The 17,847-nt window shown below is 39.2% G+C and overlaps 1 protein-coding gene across 1 annotated transcript in view; it reads right to left on the bottom strand.

The window, feature by feature from the left end:
* DGKK (diacylglycerol kinase kappa) overlaps positions 1-17,847 on the bottom strand; it is a 173,733-nt gene that overhangs the window by 30,062 nt on the left and 125,824 nt on the right. Inside the window, exons 9-14 of the mRNA XM_042974625.1 lie at positions 12,566-12,749; positions 11,735-11,843; positions 10,821-10,960; positions 9,831-9,912; positions 7,572-7,663; positions 6,641-6,740 (exon numbers count right to left, since the gene is read on the bottom strand). Of these exons, the coding sequence (XP_042830559.1) occupies positions 6,641-6,740; positions 7,572-7,663; positions 9,831-9,912; positions 10,821-10,960; positions 11,735-11,843; positions 12,566-12,749 (707 nt within the window). The remainder of the gene's footprint in view (positions 1-6,640; positions 6,741-7,571; positions 7,664-9,830; positions 9,913-10,820; positions 10,961-11,734; positions 11,844-12,565; positions 12,750-17,847) is intronic.

Below are 17,847 nucleotides of genomic sequence, written 5' to 3' on the forward strand. Positions count from 1 at the left end.
TGGCACCTAACCACAGTCTCTGGGCATCGGCAGCAATGCAGTCTTGTGCATGTTCCTGGGGGTGGGCCAGCACCTGGCCATTGCTCAGCACGACCACCCCCAAAGGATCTGAGCGGGTCAAAGCTGAAGTACCTCAGAAGTGAGGAGTTGGAAGGAGGGGCAGAAGTAGGGGGATCCAAAGTTCCCTCCTCTCTCAAACAAAGCAGTGTTGAATCCAAAGGACTTTGAACTCCAAGAATCTGGGAGGCAGGAAACAGTTGTGTCCAGGGACCCACCAAGACAACCTGATGGACCATAAGTGGGGCTTCAGAGAATGGACAGCGGGCCCACAGTGGAGGCGGGACCCACCTCACCAAACCACATTCCTCCTCGCCTGTTAACTGCATATCTACTAGAGTGGGATTGACACTGACAAACCAGACATCCCCTCCTCCAGACCAGCGCTATTGCATTGTCTGATGTAACTCTTGGACAATTCTTATTATATAGATATATTCTTCCTTCTTTTTTTCCTTCTTATCTCCTCCCTCCTCTAGTCTGGTTACTTTGGTTGTTGGTTTGTTTAAGCAGAAATATTTAATCTATTCTCTTGATACATGTTCTACACCTTCTTTATTTTCTTTTCTCTCTCTCTATTAAGCTGAATAGTTTCTCTGTCTGGTCAATTTTATTTTCTTTTCTTTTTCCCTGCCTCCTTCTTTACTTTCCTTACTCTCTCTGAATTAAGCTGTAGAGTTTCTTTGGTCAATTTTCTTTTCTTTTCTTTTTCCCCACCTCCTTTATTTTCCTTTCACTCCCTCTGGATTAAGCCATACAGCTTCTCTGTCTGGTCAATGTTTATTTTTTATTTTTCCCCATCATTTCTCTCTTTGTATGGGATAAGTCCTCTTCCATCAGCACTGCCTCCACCCTGTTGTTTACTTGTAGCTGGTGTTTCTGGTTGTTTGTGGGGTTTTTTGGTTTGTTTGTGTGTGTGTGTATGTGTGTGTGTGTGTGTTTGTTTTGTGTCTTTGCTTTTTGTTTGTTTGTTTGCTTGCTTTCCTTTCCAGGTCTATTTCAATGAACAAATCAAAGCACACCTGGTGGAGGGTCCAAAACATCACTATGAGGAGGGAGATAAAGTAACCAAAGTCACATCAACAGAGAGCAAGTAACACTCTCCAAAAAAACACCTCCTGGAGGACCAGGCCTTGGACAGTGTGTGATCCTTCTTTAATATAGTAGTGCTCACAGGGCACATAACAAGTCTTTAAAATGCAGAAGGGACAGAAAACTAGCCAAGATGATGAAATGGAAGAATTCTCCCCAAAAGAAATACCAGGAAGAAATGACAGCTAAAGAATTGATCAAAACAGATATAAACGATATAACTGAACAAGAATTTAGAATAATAGTCATAAGATTAATTGCTGGGCTTGAAAAAAAGCATAGAAGTTAGCAGAGAATCTATTGCTGCAGAGGTCAAGGAACTAAAAAATAGTCATGATGAATTCAAAAATGCTGTCAATGAGGTGCAAAATAAACTAGAGGTGGTGACAGCGAGTATTGAAGAGGCAGAGGGGAGATTAAGTGAAATAGAAGATAAAATTATGGAAAAAGATGAAGCTGAGAAAAAGAGAGAAAAAAATTCTGGACCACGAGGGGAGAATTAGAGAACTAAGTGATTCAATGAAATGGAACAATATTTGTATCATACGAGTTCCAGAAGAAGAAGATAGAGAGAAAGGGGCTGAAGATGTACTTGAACAAATCATAGCTGAAAACTTCCCCAATCTGGGGAATGAAAACAGACATTGAAATCAAGGAGGCGCAGAGAACTCCCTTCAGACGTAACTTGAATCGATCTTCTGCACAACATATCATAGTGAGACTGGCAAAATACAAAGATAAAGAGAGAATTCTGAAAGCAGCTAGGTATAAACGGGCCTTAACCTACAAGGGTAGATATGTAAGTGTAGTAACAGACCTACCTACTGAAACGTGGCAGGCCATAAAGGAGTGGCAAGAAATTTTCAATATGCTGAATAGGGAAAAATATGCAGCCAAGAATCCTTTATCCAGCAATCCTGTCATTAAGAATAGAAGGAGAGATAAAGGTTTTCCCAAACAAACAAAAAATTGAAGGAATTCATCACCACTAAACCAGCCCTACAAGAGATCCTAATGGGAACTCTGTGAGTGGAATGTTGCAAAGACCACAAAGTACCAGAGACATCACTACAAGCATGAAACCTACAGATAACCCAATGACTCTAAACCCATATTTTTCAATAATAACACTGAATATGAATGGACTAAATGCTCCAATCAAAAGACATAGGGTATCAGAATGGATAAAAAAACCAAGACCCATGTATTTTCTGTCTACAAGAGACTTATTTTAGACCTGAAGACACCTTCAAATTGAAAATGAGGGGATGGAGAACCATCTATCATACTACTAGAAGCCAAAAGAAAGCTGGAGTAGCCATACTTCTATCAGACAAACTAGATTTTAAACTAAAGGCTGTAACAAGAGATGAAGAAGGACATTATTTCATAATTATGGGGTCTATCTATCAAGAAGAGCTAATAAACAATAAAATCAATAAACAGTGGCCAATAAACAATAATTAATAAACTGGCCTAGATGGACTTGACATATATATTCAGAACTTTGTGTCCTAAAGCAGCAGAATACACATTCTCCTCGAGTTCACATGGAACATTCTCCAAGACGGATCACATACTGGGTCACAAAACAGCCTTCAATAAATGTAAAAGAATTGAGATCATACCATGCGCATTTTCAGATCATAATGCTATGAAACGTGAAATCAACCACAGGAGAAAGTTTGGAAAACCTCCAAATGCATGGAGGTTAAAGAACATCCTACTAAAGAATGAATGGGTCAACCAGGCAATTAGAGAAGAAATTAAAAAATATATGGAAACAAATGGAAATGAAACATAACAATCCAAACCCTTTGGGATACAGCAAAGGAAGTCCTAAGAGGAAAATACATTGCCATCCAGGCCTATCTCAAGAAACAAGAAAAATCTCAAATACAAAATCTAACAGCACACCTAAAGGAACTAGAGGCAGAACAACAAAGAAACCCCAAATCAACAGAAGAAAATAAATAATAAAGATCACAGCAGAAATAAACAATATAGAATTAAAAAAAACAGTAGAACAGGTCAATGAAACTAAGAGTAGGTTTTTTGAAAAATAAATAAAATTGATAAACCTCTAGCCAGGCTTCTCAAAAAGAAGAGAAAAAGGACCCAAACAGATAAAATCACAAATGAAAGAGGAGAGATCACAACCAACATCACAGAGATACAATTAAAAGAGAATAGTATGAAAAATTATATGCCAAAAAACTGTATAATCTGGAAGAAAAGGACACCTATATTCTTAGACACCTATACACTACCAAAACTCAAACAGGAAGAAATAGAAAATTTGAACAGACCCATAACTAGTGAAGAAATTGAATCAGTTATCAAAAATCTCCCCAAAAATAAGAGTCCAGGACCAGATGGCTTCCCTGGGGAATTCTAGCAGTCATTTAAAGTAGAGTTAATACCTATCCTTCTCAAGTTTTTCCAAAAAATAGAAGTGGAAGGAAAGCTTCCAGACTCATTCTATGATGCCAGCATTACCTTGATTCCTAAACCAGACAGATACCCCACAAAAAAGGAGAATTACAGGCCAATATCCCTGATGAGCATGGATACGAAAATTCTCAACAAGATACTAGCAAATCGAATTCAACAGCACATAAAAAGAATTACTCACCATGATCAAGTGGGATTCATTCCTGAACTGTAGGGCTGGCTCAATAGTTGCAAATCAATCAACGTGATATATCACATTAATAAAAGAAAAGAAAAGAACCATATGATCCTGTCAATTAATGCAGAAAAAGCATTTGACAAAATTTGGCATCCTTTCTTAAATAAAAACCCTCAAGAAAGTCAGGATAGAAGGAACATACTTAAACAATATAAAAGCCATATATGAAAAGCCCACAGCTAATATCATCCTCAATGGGGAAAAACTGAGAACTTTCCCCCTGAGATCAGGAACACGACAGTGATGTTCACTCTCACCATTGTTGTTTAACATAGTGTTGGAAGTCCTAGCATCAGCGACCAGACAATGAAATGAAATAAAAGGCATCCGAATTGGCAAAGAAGAAGTCAAACTTCCACTTTTAGCAGACAACATGAGACTCTACATGGAAAACCTGAAAGATTCCACCAATAGGCTGTTAGAACAGATCCATGAGTTCAGCAAAGTCTCCGATACAAATCAATGTACAGAAATCGGTTGTATTTTTATACACCAATAATGAAGCAACAGAAAGAGTAGTAAAGAAACTGATTCCATTTTCAATTGCACCAAGAGCCATAAAATACCTAGTAATAAACCCAACCACAGATGTAAAATATCTGCATACTGAAAAGTAAACTTATAAAGGGAATTTATGGAGATGCAAAGAAATGGAAAAAATATTCCATGCTCATGGGTTGGAAGAATAAATATTTTTAAAATGAAAATACTACCCAAAGGAATCTACACATTCAATGCAATCCCAATCAAAATTGCACTGGCATACTTTTCAAAGCTAAAAAAAACAATCCTAAAATTTGTATGGAATCACAAAAGACCCCGAATAGCCAAAGTAATATTGAAGAAGAAAACCAAAGTGGGAGGCATCACAATCCCAGACTTTAGCCTCTACTACAAAGCTGTAATCATCAAGACAGCATGGTATTGGCACAAAAACAGACACAGAGACCAATGGAATAGAATACATAACCCAGCATTGGACCCACCAATGTATGGCCAACTAATCTTTGCCAAAGCAGGAAAGAGCATCCAATGGAAGAAAGACAGTCTCTTTAGCAAATGGTGCTGGGAGAACTGGACAGCAACATGCAGAAGAATGAAACTAGACCAATTTCTTACACCATTCACAGAAATAAAGTCAAAATGGATGAAAGATGTAAATGTGAGACAGGAAACCATCAAAACTCTAGAGGAGAAAGCAGGCAATGACCTCTTTCACCTCAGCTGCTACAATTTCTTGCTTGACACATCTCCAAAGGCAAGGGAATTAAAAGCGAAAATGAACTATTGGGACCTCATGAAGATAAAAAGCTTCTGCACTGCAAAGGAAACAATCAACAAAACTAAAAGACAACTGATGGAATGGGAAAAGATATTTTCAAATGACATATTGGATAAAGGGTTAGTATCCAAAATCTATAAAGCACGTACCAAACTCAGCACCTGAAAAACAAATAATCCAGTGAAGAAATGGGCAGAAGACATGAATAGACACTTCTCCAAAGAAGACATTCAGATGGCCAACAGACACATGAAAAGATGCCCAACATCACTCATTATTAGAAAAATACAAATCAAAACCACACTGAGATATTATCCCACACTTGTCAGGGTGGCTAAAATGAACAAATCAGGAAACTACAGATACTGGTGAGGATGTGGAGAAACGGGAACTCTGTTGCACTGTTGGTGGGAATGTAAACTGGTGCAGTTGCTCTGGAAAACAGTATGGAGGTTCCTCAAAAAATTAAAAATAGAACTACCCTATGACCCAGCAATAGCACTGCTAGGAATTTACCCAAGGGATACGGGAGTGCTGATGTGTAGGGGCACATGTACCCAAATGTTTATAGCAGCACTTTCAACAATAGCCAAATTATGGAAAGAATCTAAATGTCCATCAACAGATCAATGGATAAAGAAGATATAGTTTATATATACAATCGAATACTGCTTGGCAATGAGAAAGAATGAAATCTTGCCATTTGCAGCTATGTGAATGGAAGTGGAAGGTATTATGCCTAGTGAAATAAGTCAGTCAGGGAAAGACAGATATGTTTTCACTCATATGTGGATCTTTAAAAACTTAACAGAAGATCATGGAGGAAGGGAAGGGGGAAAATAGTTACAAACAGAGAGGGAGGGAGGCAAACCACAAGAGACTCTTAAATACAGAGAATAAACTGAGGGTGGATGGGGGGTGGGGGAGAGGGAAAATGGGTGATGGGCATTTAGTAGGGCACTTGTTGGGATGAGCACTGGGTGTTGTATGAAAGCCAGTCTGACAATAAAGTATATTTAAAAAAATAAAAATAATTAGAATTGAAAAAAAATGGTATATATATTCAATGGAATATTAGTCATAATACAGAATGAAATCTTGCCATTTGCAACAACATGGATGGAGCTAGAGAGCATTATGCTAAGCAAAATAAGTCAGTCAGAAAAAGCCAAATAGCATGTGATCACTTATATGTGGAATTTAAGAAACGAAAGAAATGAGCAAAGAAAAAAGAAACAAACAAAAAAACATACTCCTGAATATAGAGATCAAACTGATGGTTACCAGAGGGGAGGTGGATGCGAGGGTGGGTGTAATAGATGAAGGGGATTAAGAGTAAACTTATCATGATGAGCACTGAGTAATGTATAGAGTAGTTTATTCACTATATTGTACATCTGAAACTAATATAATGGTGTACATTAATTATACTGGACTTAAAATAATAAATTAAAAGATAACAAATCAAAAGGCCCTGGCTCCACTAAAAGTACTAGATAAAAGGAATGGAAACTTACTTTCAAAATCACAGATTCTATTGCTGTATTGTTCTGTTTTATCTGACTCCAGGCCTTTACAATATCCACCACAAAATCTTCCACTGCTGAGCACAGGAATCTGCAAAGATAAGATAGATGGGCAATGTGACATGGACCATAATATCCAGAGCCCTTTTTTATTATAAAGTACATCTTCCTCCTTCTCATTCTTTCTGTCTCTGTTTCCTGATCTCCCTTCTCTCCCTGTCCTTCCTCTCTCCTCTCCCTTTGTTTCCCCATTTTTTCATGTACATATGGTCATATGTGTGAGTACCTATGAGAATTTAACTGGAATTTCCTAGCATAAATTCAGAATTTTCAGAAAAGAAAATTAAATTGATCCAACTTAGGTAAGGTTTTCATCCTGGGTCAAATGAGCTATGGTTGAAGAGCCCATATAATTTAATACAAAGATAATGACTTTGGGAGGACTGTTCCTGGGTGTGGAGTGTTTATCAAAGGAGAATGTGGCAGACTTGGCAGGAAACCTCCAAAGAATCCCAGGAGGAATGAATGACCCACCTACTTGGAAGGGGAGAATGTGTTGCTCAGGCTATGAGAAAGCAACTCTGTAGGTTCTACAGAGACTTCTTCCATTGTCAGATGGAAATCATTGTGTCCCTGCTGTAGGAGTTAGGTTATGCTCTTGAATGGTATGGAATGTTGTGTTTCCCTTCTGTAACCCTTCTTCTAAATCTATGGCTTGCAATTTTGTCTTTTTGGAATAGCAGGAGCACTCACCCTAATCTCATCTATTTTTTTCCTAAACTTTCCAATCAGCAGGTTTCAGTTGGCAGTAATTTGATACTTTCCTAGGCCCAAAGCTATCAAAATGAGCTCCTTGTCTGACTGAGGAACAGCCCATGAGGGCAAAAATACACCCCAGTTTGAGAGCGAAAGGAAGACTGACCTGGTTGCGATAATTATCTCTGTGGGGTACTTGGCCTTCAGGATTTTGTTCAACTCAGTGGTTGCAGATTCTAGATGTTGGATGGCAGAAGCCTAGGGGGAAAAGGAGTGTTCAGCCCTGGAATCTTAGCACTGGGACATAGTCTGCTGCCCATCCTTATCCCCTCATTATTTTCTACTGACTGTTTGCCAACAACTCAACTGCCTCTCTGAAAATAATCATAATCAAAGGATTCTTGTTGAAGATCCCCACATATAATCTTAGCTCTGTGGTCATTCTAAAAATAAGAGACATATATTGTTTGCTCTCATTTAAATAATTCTCAAAAACTCATGGAGGTAATTTTTGTTCCATGTTTCAAATGAACAACGAATCTCATATTGCATAGCTAGTAAATAATAGATCTGGGATTTGAACCCACATCTTCCCAGTGCCAGAGTGCAGCTCTTCTATAATAATATTAGTAATAATAAAAGTATTCACTTATATTTACTCTGTACCAGACTCTGTTCTAAAGTATACATAAATATTTTCTTATCCTTATAACAACTCCATTTCACAGAACAGCAAACTGAGGCACAGGAAATGGGAAGCTGATAAGTAGTGGAGCCTGGATTTGATTCTAAGTAGTCTGGCTCTTGAGTCTGTATTCTCAACTACTGCTTCTACTTCACCCTCTCTGTTATCCCCTACATTCAAAAAGCTACCAGGTCCTGATGATTCTATCTTCCTCATATGTCTTAAATCTGTCACTTCTCCTTACCCCTGTTACAACTTCACCAGTCCAAATCACAATCATCTTTTGCCTAGACAATTGCAGCATCTCCTATCTTTTCGCTTTGCCTCTAGTCTTTATTCCTTCAAATGTTTCTCCACGTACCATGGAGCACTTCTGCATAAAACCTTTCTATTAGATAGCAGAATGGATAGATGGACAGATATGTGATAAGGCAAGTATAATGAAATGTTAATGGTAGACTCTACCATTTTTTAAAAAAAATTTTTTAACGTTTATTTACTTTTGAGACAGAGAGAGACAGAGCATGAATGGGGGAGGGTCAGAGAGAGAGAGGGAGACACAGAATCTGAAACAGGCTCCAGGCTCTGAGCTGTCAGCACAGAGCCCAATGCGGGGCTCGAATTCACGAACCGTGAGATCATGAACTGAGCCGAAGTTGGACGCTTAACCGACTGAGCCACCCAGGCGCCCCACTACCATTTTATTTTATTTTTATTTTTTAAATTTATGATAAACACACACAAAGTTTTGATAGTTTCTATGTTAGGATTCTGTATATTTATTGGCATTATATGTCTCAAACTTTAATATAATGCCTAATGATATGTACTGTGATATTGAAATCAGCATTTTGATGTCTTTGAGAGTTATATCCTGTAGGCTAGAGTTGTAACTAGTTCTACTATTTACCTCAAGAAGCTAGTATGTTTGAAAATTCTCATAATAAAATAAGAAGAAATAACCCACTTCTATAATTCTTATTAAGATAAGAGCCCAAATTTTATACCATGGATTACTAGGTTCTTCCTGGCCTGGCCCTTGATTGCTTCTCTAGTCTCATCTTTAGTCATTCTCCCAGCATATCTCCTCCCTGTCCCCTATGCCTTAGCCATTACAAATGTATGTGAATATTCTGTTCCGTTCAGTGAATATTCTATGCTCTTTCTTGCCATTGGAACAAGATACACTATTCCATCTTTCTGAAACAGGCCACCTCTTTCTTAGTATCCTGGTTAACTCCCTCTGGTCCTTTGATCTCTTCTGAAATGTCATTTCTGAGAAGCTTTCCTTGATTTCCCCCAGACTGGGTTTGGTACACCTGCTGGGTGTTCCCACCCCTCTCTACTTCCTTACATACTAACACTCATACTACTTTTTAAAAGTATTGCTTCTATCACTTCAACTGGGCTCTGAACTCCATGAAAGCATGAACTGTTTCATTCTTTTTTACCCACTAGCACATGAGAACAGCTCCTAGAACAGTATCTCACACATAGTAGGTAATCCATAAAATTTTCCATAGATACTTTGAGTGAATGAATAAGTAAATGGCTGAATGAGTTATATTCCTAGTGCCTAACACAGTTCTTAGAAAAGCTGCTGATTGATATGTCTCCAATCCTCAATGATCTCATCCACATTGAGCCCATGGATAATACAAAAGCTTCTCTCTGGGTTTTGCCTATTATTTCACTGTGTAACAAAGGTGTTGGCCTGAATTACAGCTGGGCAGTAGTTACCTCAAATCGGGATACATCCATTTCAACCTGTCCTCTTAGCAATGGAGTTTGTCTAGGAGTCTCGCGGATCATCACACTCCATCTGAAATGAAGGTCAAAGAAAGATATTTAGACTCTGTTTCATCAAAAGCTGGCATCAATGCTTCACATATCAATAAAAAGGTCAAAATGTTAATGTGATAGGTGAAGATAAGTTGTAGGGATGCCCGCATTATTCCAGGTCACCTGATGTCAAGATATACCACAAGTAGAGCCTCTGCCTCAGGACTTCTTAAGGCCAATGTGATGGAAAGTAGTCCATCATAGGGTTCTCAGAGAACAGATAGAGAGGTAACTATCAAGATCACCTAAGGTGATTTTGTAAAATACATATACCAGGGCCCTACCCAAGACCTACTGAATAAGAGTCTTTGTGGTAGGCTTAGCTTGGTATCTTGAAAAAGCTTCTCAGAATATCCTTATGGGCAGCCAGAAATCAAATACTATGACACAGCATTGAAAGTCTTTCTTCTCAGGACTTAGGACGGCAATACTCATTCCTCTCTAGAGCAGAGACAATCTAGGCCATTTGTTTCTGAACCCTCATTTCTATGAGTTTCTTTGAAAAACTGATGGAGCTATAGAATAGTTTCTATACTATTCTAGAATAGAACAGAAAGATAGAAATGCTCCCAAGGAAAAATATGCTTACATAGATTATTAGCTATGCAACTTGAAGGAGGTTGACAGAACCTTAAAATTTACCCATGGGGCTCCTGATTTAGGATCTTTTGAGTTTGGAGAAGGGCTTTAGTGATGTCTAAAGGATACATAGTAGACCCTGACTTCCTAATAGATAAGTGCTGCCCCACACAAACTGCCCTGCATTGAAGCTAGACAGGAAATGAGGCACTATGAGGGAGGTTACAACATTCATGGTTGAGATGATGTAACAGAATAACTGATGTGGGACTGGAATAGGCACAATGACCTGATCTTTCAGCCACTCACCTGTCTAGAATTCTCACACTAGCCTGCTCCACTCTGTTGAGGATGTTGACAGGCGACTTGTTTTTGTTCCAGAATGCGCCCCAGCCTAGAACACGGGCCAGATCATTGCCGGTTCCAAGTGGTATGACTGCCAACTGACACTGCAAGAACAAAAACAGGCACCCCTTTCAGACAATCCTACCAAGATCCACCCATAAACAAACCCAGAAGGTGCTCCTTGGGAAAGATTGTGGTCTCAAAACCAGTGGCAATAGGAGACTTCTGATTTTAGGAAGTGTAATAGGAAGATGTCTGATGTTGAGTGAACTTTTTCCTAAGGGGTTGGGCCCCGCTCTTGGCAATATAGAACCTACTCAGTGAAAGAAAACATTGCTAGAATATGCCAGTATTTATAGCCATGCTTATGAAAGAGAAGTATAGCCATAAATTTCTATCAAGGGTTGGCCAAGGAGATAAGGTGACTTGGGAGACAAAGTTATAAGATTCAGAAGGGCATGGAGCTATCTAGGGAGAGAAGGGAAAGTTAGAGGAAAGTTTCTGCTACTCTTGAGACTTGGGGAAGAAAATCAGTGGCCTCAGGAGGGTAAGAAAATTGGGGGCTGAATGTTGCCTGAAGCCACTTCTTTTCTGTTTGCTCTCCTCCCCTTTGATTCTTCACTTTGTGGCCTGGAGAATATAGCATTGCTCATTCTTTCTGATAACTCCCTCATTTCTCCTTCTCACAGATAGATAACCAGAAAATGGTTTAAGTGATGAAGCTTAGATTGGGAATCTGTCAGCCGGGTTGGCTATGAAACCAGTGGAAAACATGTTATATACATAAGGAGCATGAAGACCAGGGACTTTTTGGGATGAGCAGCTCCATACTCCCAATCTCTCTAGCAATGGCTAAACTGAGTCAGCCAGGAACTCACCCTTTCATGTAATCCAAAGGCATCAATCAGAGATAAGACCCAACTCACACTGCCATCTCCACCACAAACCACAATGCGAAAACGAGCAAAATTCTTGAACATGGACAGCCTAAAAGAAAGAGGGAGAAAAAGAGTAATTTCATGAATGGTTAGGGTTCACAACTCTTTTCTATACTGTGCCAAGAGCTAAGGACTGCTGCTTCTGCATCCTGCTAACAGGCTACCTTCCTTCTTTCACTTAGCTCCTATCTCTCTGTATTCCTAACATCACAGGCAATGCTCCCATAGGCAATCCTGGAGATGAGGCCTTGCTTCAGCCTACCATCTTCGATGCCTAATCATACTTTAGAAGCTGCAATAACATAGCTAAACTCCTTGTTGAGCCCAAGAAGAATGCCTTGCACATTGGCCAGGGGCCTCACAAAAACCAGAGCTGAACAGTCAGATGGTCCCTAAATAAAACAGGCCTATAGTAGAGATATATCTATTTGGTCCCCGGAAGGAATGAGGGACAGGAAAGGTGAGCAGTAATATTCATTTGTCTTCTCCTCTGAGGTCAGGAGATATAGTTAGACTTCTTCCAACCAGGAAAAGTGAAGCAAATCTGAGACCAGGACATGGTCCTGAAGGGATTTCTGGGAGAGGGCTAAAAGTTCTCCAACTACCCAACCTGAAATGTTCTGAAGTTATATGTTTGTGTCCTGACTTGAGAAAATATATCTTTCCTACCCAGGTACTAGAACTGATTTCAGGAAACCTATCCTAGTCTAGAATGTATAGAGTGAAAAGTTCCATATATATACCCAACTATATCCCTTACCCCATGCTTACCCGGCTTCAGGTCCACCCTTCGACAGGTCAAAAACTTGAGAAGGATTAAGGTATTGCTTGAATTTTCGGAGGAAGATGATCCCTTGGTGATCGCCACTTTTGGAGTTGATGAAGATGAGAAGGGGACATGAACAGGCTGATGACCAATCAAGGTTCCAGAAGTCTGAAGATACTACTAATTGGCCTGATATATGCACACAACAAAAAGAAAAAGGAGAACAAAGAACAGGGCCATTGAGATGGAAACAAGACATGACTTAACATCACATTTTGGAAAGACTTTTTAAAAACAGCTTTATTGAGGTATAATTGATATACAAATAATTGTACATATTTAATGTGTGCAATTTAATGAGTTTAGATATATCTAAACACCCATGATACAATCACCACAAACAAGGCCAAACACATATCCAACGCCTCTCAGATTTTCTTTATGCCCAGACCCCTGAGAATGAGAACTAGAGGGGAATTCAGAACACAGCCCAAAGGGGCTTTTATTTAATGTTTGCCCAGCTGTTGCCAGGCAAACATTTGTTAAGCAACTACTACATGCCAATCATCATGATAGATACTGCTAGGGATCTGCTAGGGATACTGCCCTCAAGCTAGAGGAACAGACTCATACACAATAATATGTTCAAACACAAAGATTAAGGAAATTGGTGCCATAATGAAGGGTTAATAAAACACTGTGGGGAATCTGAAGGAGAGTGTTGGGAGCCCAGGAGGAGGATCAGCATACCAACTAGTCCTCTCTCTGGGATAGCTCAGTTCTCACAGTGAGAAAGTACCAGGTAAGGAGAGAGGGGGAGGAAAGGCTGTCTTTTAGCTAGGAGCTAATTACAGAACATATCAAAGTGGGATGAAGCAGGGAGCTTTAATCACTCCTTTAAGGCTCTGGCAGAGCAATCCAAGTTATCACACCAACTTCCAGGGGAAACAAGACTATAGGGAAATTGTCTGAATAAGAGAGATGCTTTTAATAATCCCTAACTCTGAAGTTCCCTACAGTGAAGTGGAGTTATAGCAGTCTAAATTGCCAAAGCCTACCAGCTTGTGCTGTCTTAGAGCCTGTGGGCAGGGAGACAGGTAGTGAGCAATGGCCCCCTAGGAGATGGTAGACAAATCGTGAGCCCCCAAACCTCTGAGCTTATGACTTGCCAGGGATACCCCAGCAAAAATAAATGCAAAGTGAAAAAGGTATGTGGCTCACTCCTGAATGGTGTGGGACATGGGGAGGGAGGTGAGATATCCCATTTGTTGTAACCTGGGTGAAAGGGAGCCTGGAGGAATTCTGCTGACTTGAGCAGATTTCATGGCTGTTTTGCCTGGAAAAGCAAAGGCTTCCTTTGCTTCTTTTGCTCCTTTGCTTCCTGGAAAAGCTAAAGCAGGCTTCCTCTATGGGCCAATTCCTACTCAATGGCCAGTAGAACTCAAAGGGATCCTAATCCAGCTAGCCAGTCATGCACCAAATTTTCAGGGCTTGCTAGGACTCACAGCTATAAGGGGAGTCTGCTATATCCCTTCAGTAGCATAGCTTAGAAGTAGTTGCTCTCCCTGAACACATTATCCAAAAATAGTGCCCTTTTCAACATTTGTTTTAGGAAAGGTAATATGTTGACACAATGGTAGTTAAGACATTCATTCAACAAATATGTATTGAGGGCATTCTCTGTGATTGTCCTTGTGTTCTGAGAATAAATGGTGGACAAGATAGAAATAGTCTCTGTTCTTGTGGAACTTATATTCTAATGGTGGGAGCCACACCATAACAAAGAAATATAGAAAATAATATCAGGTCGCCTGGTTGAGTGTCCAACTTCAGTTCAGGTCATGATCTCCCAGTTCGTGGGTTTGAGCCTGTCATCAAACTCTGTGCTGATAGTTCAGCTTGGACCCTGATTCGGATTCTGTGTCTCCCTCTCTCTCTGCCCTTCTCTGACTCTCTCTCTCTCTCTCTCTCAAAAATAAATAAACATTATTAAAAATAGAAAATAATATAATTTGAAGAAAAAGAAGTCAGGGTAAGGGGATGGTGACTGAAGGGGGTGTAATTTTAGACAAGGTAGTCAGAGACAGCTTCTCTGGGGAGGTGACATGTGAGATGAGACTTAAATGAAATAAAGAACTGAGCAATGCAGATATTAGGGGGAAAAATTTCTGGGGCAGAAGAAAGAGTAAGTGCTAGGACCCAGAGAAGGGAGACTGTCTGGGGTGTCTGAAGACCAGTAAACAGAAAGGCATGACTGTTGTGGAGTGAGTGAGGAGGGGAGTGGCAGAAATGAGGTCAGAGAGATGACAGGGACCATATAAAATGATAACAAGATGTTAGAGGACGCAGTTAAAATAAGGGTGTGGCTAGTATGGTATGAAACATTAGGGTCAAGTCATAAGATACATGAAGAAAATTAAAAAAAAAAGGTAGTATCTTTTTATGCGCTTGCTCCTTTACCAAACATCAATCAGGCCCCAACTCACCACCTGGTTTCAGGCTTACCTCTCCTTTGAGAATCTGATTTTGCTCTGTGGTTCCTTTTATTCAGCAACCTCTCGCCAACGCCCTTTAGGTGAGCATATGACTTTGAGTATGCACTTCAATGAAAGGATTTATGGAAACAGCCTCCTGCCAACATCTAGTGGAACTGTGAGCTATGCTTAGAAGCAAGGACTCCCTCTGCCAGAGGTTATGGAATAGATCTTTCTATGCTCAATGATTTTTAACAGTGCCAAAGGTCCAATGGGTTAGTCCCTTTTTAAAGATGAGACAGCAGTGGCACTGATACCAACGGCTATGAACTATTTGGGCCTCAGTTTCCTTATCTGCAAAGTGGGCCATTCCAAAAACTAACTTGTTTCCCAGTGTTGAGATGAAAATAAACTAGGTATTACATTGAGGAGAAAAAGAAATATGAATTGTTTCTTAAATGTGAAAGATGAACAAACTCGCTATAGTAAGAGACTAGTTGAAACTGGCCATGGTACCATTTTTTTTTCTTATCCAGAAGATTGGCAAAAATAAAAAAAAAATAGGTAATACAGTTGATTGAGGAAGACATGGAAAAATATGCACTATCACTGAGGGTGGAAGTGCAAAGTGACAACAAGCCTTATGGAGGGTAATTTGACAGCATCTATGAAAATTACAAAGGCCTATTCATTATGACCCAGTAATTACATTTCGGGGAATTTTTCCTATAGATGTATATGTAAAATGACCTGTATGAGATTGTTCATTGCAACATTGTTGTAATAGCAAAAGAGTGAAAACCACCAAGTTATCCACCAATAGAGAACTAGTTAAGTAAATTATGGTATATCCATATAATGGGTTATCTTATAGCTGTAAAAAAGAACTAGGAGGCAATATTTTATTGATACAAAAGACCTCCTAAATATACTATGAAGGATAAAATAAAAGCAAGGTTTAGAGCAATGTGCACAGTGTTAAAAAGGGGAGGGATAAGAATATATGTTTATATTTACTAGTATATACTGGAAGACATACTCGAAGCTATTGAATAAACCAATGGCAGTAGTCAACTTTTTGTGAGTGGTCATGGGATGGGACTACAGGAGATTGAGAAGATTGAGAGAAAGGATAGTAATATTTTTAAACTAAATATGTGCATATGTGTGTTTCTATTTTTTAGAAAAACTTTAAGCATGTGAATATATCAACTATTTAAGGATTAAATTAAGAAATAGGAAGAAAGAATTATGCTAATGTTATCAATAAGTTAAATAGCCACGAGGGTGTAGCTGAAATCATTTGTAGATACATTTGGCAGCTTGGATCATGGGTTGCCTTCTGCAATGTACTTCTACAACATAATGCAGCTGTGTGCCACAGCTGGTTGCCCTCTAGATTTATTCACTAAACTAGAGCAAACATCTTAACTTCTCTGGGTATTCATTTCTCCATATGTACAATAGCATCATGTTGCAATGATTAATAAAAATAATCCAGGATGGGGATGGAAAACTGTGAGATAAGGAGAAAATTCTATAATTAAGGCAACCCACACTTCAGTGCCAAACCTAATTTGGTTACAGATGGGAAGACAAAGGGAAGCAGTGTTGGCAGAAAGCTATTCTTTGGAAAAGACAAGGGCAGACCCATCTAGCATTTCTCCTAGAGTCAGAGAACATCTGAATTTGAGCAAGGCCAAGTTTGTCAAGAGAATCTGTGAACAAGGTGACAAAATTGTGTGGCATCGTGGACTGGAATATAGCAATGTTAGGCAGATTCATAACCAGGTAAGTAATTGTGCCCACAAGGCTGCTTTTGAATAAGCTGATGTTAATTGTAATGGAGTGTCCTTTACTGTTCATCAATTTTAATCAACAATTCAAATGAAAACATAGAAGGCTGGCTTCTCAAATTTGAAGTACTCAAAGCTGGAGGGAAAGCTATTGGATGACAGAATCTAGATTGAAAAGTGACCTAATGGGCAGATAGGTCAAAGTCAACAAGATGAAAAAGGGATAAATGTGAAGCTTGGATTTTACACCCGAGGACATAAATTGTACCAGAATCGGACAATAGGAACTTGGTTTGGCAGGATCAAGTGTGAAAAGGGCTTAGAGAATTTAGTTGAATTTAGATGACTCAACAGCCTGAAAGAGCCTTTCAAAAAACAAACAAATAAAAGCTCATGCTTCTTTGAGCTGCCTTAATACAACCACAGTTCTCCAAACCAGGAAGCCTATAATCCCTCTCAAATTTGTTCAGTTTGTACCACAGAAGGATGTTAAATTAGCATAAAGACAGCTTACTTATCCCCTTCCTATATTTTAAAATGATCTCTAACAGATGTTAGTTCATCTAGCCCTCACAATGCACCTGAGTATAACTGTTATTTAAAGAAACCTTCTCAAGAGTGAGATTCAATTGGATCAAGATTGTAGATGAGTAAAAGGAAAGGCTAAAACCTAGCTCATGGGGCATTAGATGAAATACTACACAAAAAGAATGGCTTAGCTCAGGTTCTTCTAAGCAATAATACTACGTCATTGGTGGAAAACAAAAGAAAGAAGCAATGCCATTAGTTGATTGTCTATAACAAGAGTAAGAAGTGATAGGATAGGAAAAAACAAACTAAGAAATTCCAACTTCCCTAGGACAGGAAGCATAGAACCTGTTGGGCTAATTATAAATAGGTTGCAGCCCCTTAATACCTATTTAGGGTGATTGGAGGGATGCTGAGGAGGGCATCCTTCAGTCTGCTTAGACATCTTCCCCAGGTCCCCCTGTTGGGGTGAGCAAAATCTCAGATTCG

Source organism: Panthera tigris, chromosome X (genome assembly GCF_018350195.1).
Source record: "Panthera tigris isolate Pti1 chromosome X, P.tigris_Pti1_mat1.1, whole genome shotgun sequence".
In the NCBI taxonomy this organism is placed as follows: Eukaryota; Metazoa; Chordata; class Mammalia; order Carnivora; family Felidae; genus Panthera; species Panthera tigris.